The 3,930-nt window shown below is 42.7% G+C and overlaps 1 protein-coding gene across 1 annotated transcript; it reads right to left on the bottom strand.

Moving 5' to 3' along the window:
* Positions 1-1,387: 1,387 nt before the first annotated feature.
* On the bottom strand, positions 1,388-3,611 carry tmem59l (transmembrane protein 59-like; the record flags this gene model as incomplete). The annotated part of the gene is made up of 4 exons (XM_053430233.1): positions 1,388-1,546; positions 2,319-2,436; positions 3,283-3,397; positions 3,488-3,611. Coding segments are annotated over 4 exons (516 nt in total), but the record flags the coding sequence as incomplete, so codon positions are not given.
* Between the last annotated feature and the right edge of the window lie 319 nt (positions 3,612-3,930).

The following is a 3,930-nucleotide window of genomic DNA, read 5'->3' as shown; positions in this document are numbered from 1 at the left end:
GGCGGGCGGTTAAGATATAAACTATCGAAGCGTCACTTGCATGCACGGTTTATTGTCTACACAGCCTGGATAAAAAGAGCGTTACAGGACACAGAAAGCACTGAGAGGTAAACATAAACTCGTCTCTAAGACTGTGCAACTCTGCTCAATAACAAAGGTCTAGGTTAAAAGCTTTGCATTACATGTTATTACAGAGGCTATCCTTCAGTATGTGCTCCTAGGACATACAAAATAGTCAGCTATTAGAAAGCACATGGCACAGAGCATATAACAGCTAAGAACTCTAAGTGATATAAGAGCATTAACATGAGAATCATATTAATAATAATAATACAGCAATAGGTGCGATCTCCCTTCCCTACGTGTCTCTTTCCACTCTGTGTTACAGTATATTTTACATACAGAGCAGTTACATGTCGTGATGAATTAACTGTACATGGCACTTCAGTAACACTGTTTAACAAGTAACTCGTGTCGATGACTCTGAATAAATAAGAGAAGACAAAATAAATTAAAAAGGTGTCGTTTTTTGTATCGTCTCGTCTTAGTTTGAATCCAGATCCTGCTGTAGTTCTGAAATTGTAACTCATAAATGAATGTGTGTTGTTTGCAATTGCACACACAACCCAATACACACAAACACATACACAAAGATGAAAAACGTGATACAAGTTGCGGTTTTAGTTTTTTCAACAAGAGCGTCTTTCTTTCTCCGAACTTTGAGAATGTGTTGCTCACCAGAGAACTGTTTTCTGTTGTGTGACGAGCAAAACACGCCTAAAATTAAAACATTTTTAAAGACTACGTTATTAAATATCTCACAATGATGATAAAGTAAACTCAGCATCAGTCAGCTACAGTATCTGCAGCGTCCCGGAGAGCTCACCTGTAACTTATCCCCCTTTCCTCTCACTCACTTTCTACTAATTTTCTTCGCTCTCCGTAATCCATTAATTCACATAAACACCCTGTGAGAATGAGGAATGTTGAATCTAAAATCAATCTTTGTGTTTGTCTTCTCTCGTTCACACCAGACATGAAAAATTTGAGATGAAGCTCTCAGCTGTAATCTGTCCTCTCTACTCGTCTCCAGCGAGACAAGAGCACTGTCTCATCAATAAGCAATAAGCAGGCAGGATCATTTGAGGATGGACATATTTTGACTGTACAAGGAACTGAAATGACAGGTGTAGCTAAGTGGAAAAAAAACCCATCTGATCAACACAAGCTAGATGTTTCATTAAGATAAGTTCAAGAGACAGTAGGTAGGGTGCCATGCCGTTAAAAATATGTTTTTAAAAATTCTGCTGATGGGCCACAGACTTTTAGACATGGTTACCCTGGGGAGGGGGGGGGGGGGTGGAGAGAGCTCTCCAATTGGTCCTGTCTAAACACAAGTTTTGTTGAGGTCAACTTTCACCGGCAGCGGCCCCGCCTCCTGGCTCTCATCCGACTGTTTCACGGTGACAGCGATCACGGGAGTCAGGTGGTACGGGTTGACTTTGTGGGCATTGTCCAGAAACTCCTTATCTCCGTTGATGCTCAGCTGGAGAGACACGAAAAGACAGAACGCGTGAGGACAGCGGGGAATCCTGCAGTGCTTTACCGCACCATGTCTCGACTTATGAGCTCACTGAGATTTAGCTGCGTGAAAGAATTACAGAGTCAGCTTTAAGCCTTTACATGGTTTCGTAAAGTGACAGTCCTTGGAGTGATTTTATGAAGATGCTCTGATAACCCAGTGTCTTTGAAGAGATTACAAAGGACTGATGGGAGCAGGCCTCAAGGAGGGGGCTCAGTGATTTGTCATGGATCCGTGTGAACTGCTGCTGCTGCGGGTTTCTGCTGCATAAACTAAGAAAAGGTCTAGAATACTGCAAAAAACAGTCACCGACTTCAGTGATGTGCAGCAGAGCTCCCAGACGTGCAGGTTTTTTTAAGCAGCAGCCTATAGAACAACATTTACACTGGGTAACCACAGTAAATGCAGGCTGCATAACCATGGTTTGCCAATGCACGTCAGTCGAATTAGAGACTGCAGAAGAAAAACACCTTTGACTGACTGGAAAAGGATTTAATCAACTGAGGTGAAATGACATAACACATGAACGAGAGCTGCTGGTGAGAATCAGACACCTCGGCTAAAATAAGACATGAAAATAACCCAAAGCATGAGAGCACACACACACACAGACTTAAACAGTTTATAGCATGTTTATACCTGATCCGAAGAAATTTGCATTTGAAACATTGAGCTCATTAAGTCTCCGCTTCTGGCTTGTGTGCATGTGTGTTCATCTGTGTGTGTGTGTGTGTACCTGCGTCTTGATGTGCTGCTCTGGTGCGGTGACGAGGCTGGCACAGCTGAGCCACAACATGACCATGATGGACAGGAAGAGACAGGCCGCTAAAATCCACCGAGGAAGACCCGAACGTCTGGAGAACCGAGGTGTGGGATACAGGAGGGGGAGAGGGTTAGGGGAAGAGAAGAAGGAGGGAGGAAGGAGAGAGAATCATCACTGCATCTAGTACAAGCCTAAATGTAAATAAATGCATTAAAACCACATATTTATAAATTGTCAGCCATTCAAGCATAGAATTATAGTCACCTTTAGCAAACTTTTTTTTTTTTTTAAGATCCTGGACCAAATCTTTTCTACAGTCCACTTTAATCAGCTTTTATACACCGAAACACCATTGAGTTCCATCTTCATGAATAAAATGTCTATTTTTGCATTTATCAGTCACACATGAGATGTATGAAGTCTCAAAAAGTTCTTTTTCACACCGAACAGCCTTAAAGGAACGAAATCTAGAATATTTTATGCGGAAAACACTAATTCTGTCATTTATCTTTCATTCTCTGTACAACAAGTTAATTCAAAGTGCTTGACTTAAAATATAAAAGACATCAAAACAAAGTTTAAGTGCACCAACAGACAATGAAAAAGCATTTAGATGGAAATTAAATTGTTAATTAGGACAAAAATAAGAAACACAATGGTAAGAGTGACACTGCAGTGTAAACAACTGAACAGAACTGAGTGTCAGCAGATCTGCAGTATTCTGGTTTTTTTCTCCAGATATGTGGAGCACACAAAGACAATGCTCCATCTCCATGTTTAGTTTTGACTGTGTCAACAGAAAACAGACTTGTCCCAGACGTCTGAGGGGCCCTGATTTGGGTTGTAACGTAGCAGCAGATCAGTTTTTACCATTCTAACTATTGTAAAGCAGCAACAACAAAACCCCAAAGCAGGGGAACCTCCAGCTGCAGCTCACCTTGACATGCAGCCGAGGAAGTCGTGCTCAGCTGTGGGGTCGTCTGTGTGCTGGACAGGGTGCTTCCCTTTACCTCCTGCTTTGGATGCTCCCTTCTCTCCGTGTCCCCTCACGCCTGCAACACCACACGTTGAGAAACAGAGATTTCAGTTGACGCGACATACACAAGCTCCTATATAAACTCTAATAACTGATATGTTCTCACCATGAGGTCTCTGGGTGTGAGAGTGGAGCTGAGGCCAGGGTTTGTCGGCCACGTTGGATCGAGGAGCCTGCAGCTCGGGCAGAGAGTACTCCATCTCCGGCTGGCTCTGAGGAGGAAAACACACTCAGCCGTCATGGCAGCAGATTCACCACCGTGATTCACCAGCGGAACTGACAGGAAGGAGTCAGAGGAGCTGCGACTAAATATAGTTGGAGCCGAGAAGTGAAAGAAAAAGAAAAAGCGAGAAGCAGCAACAGGAGATGAGTCAAATACAAGAAATGTCAGGAGATTTCAACTTCAAAAGAGTTTGACATTTTGTGTGTGTTCGTTTTCTCGCTGAGATGTTGATGAGAAGATGGAGCAAAGCCGTTCTGTCTGTGCATTAACAATAGAGCCAGAGCCTGAGGCCATTAGCCTAGCTTAGAATAAAGAAATAGATGGAT

This window comes from Pleuronectes platessa, chromosome 9 (assembly GCF_947347685.1).
Source record: "Pleuronectes platessa chromosome 9, fPlePla1.1, whole genome shotgun sequence".
Lineage (NCBI taxonomy): Eukaryota > Metazoa > Chordata > Actinopteri > Pleuronectiformes > Pleuronectidae > Pleuronectes > Pleuronectes platessa.
The sequence above is the reverse complement of the archived record's forward strand: the minus strand, read 5'-3'. Positions and strand labels throughout refer to the sequence as shown.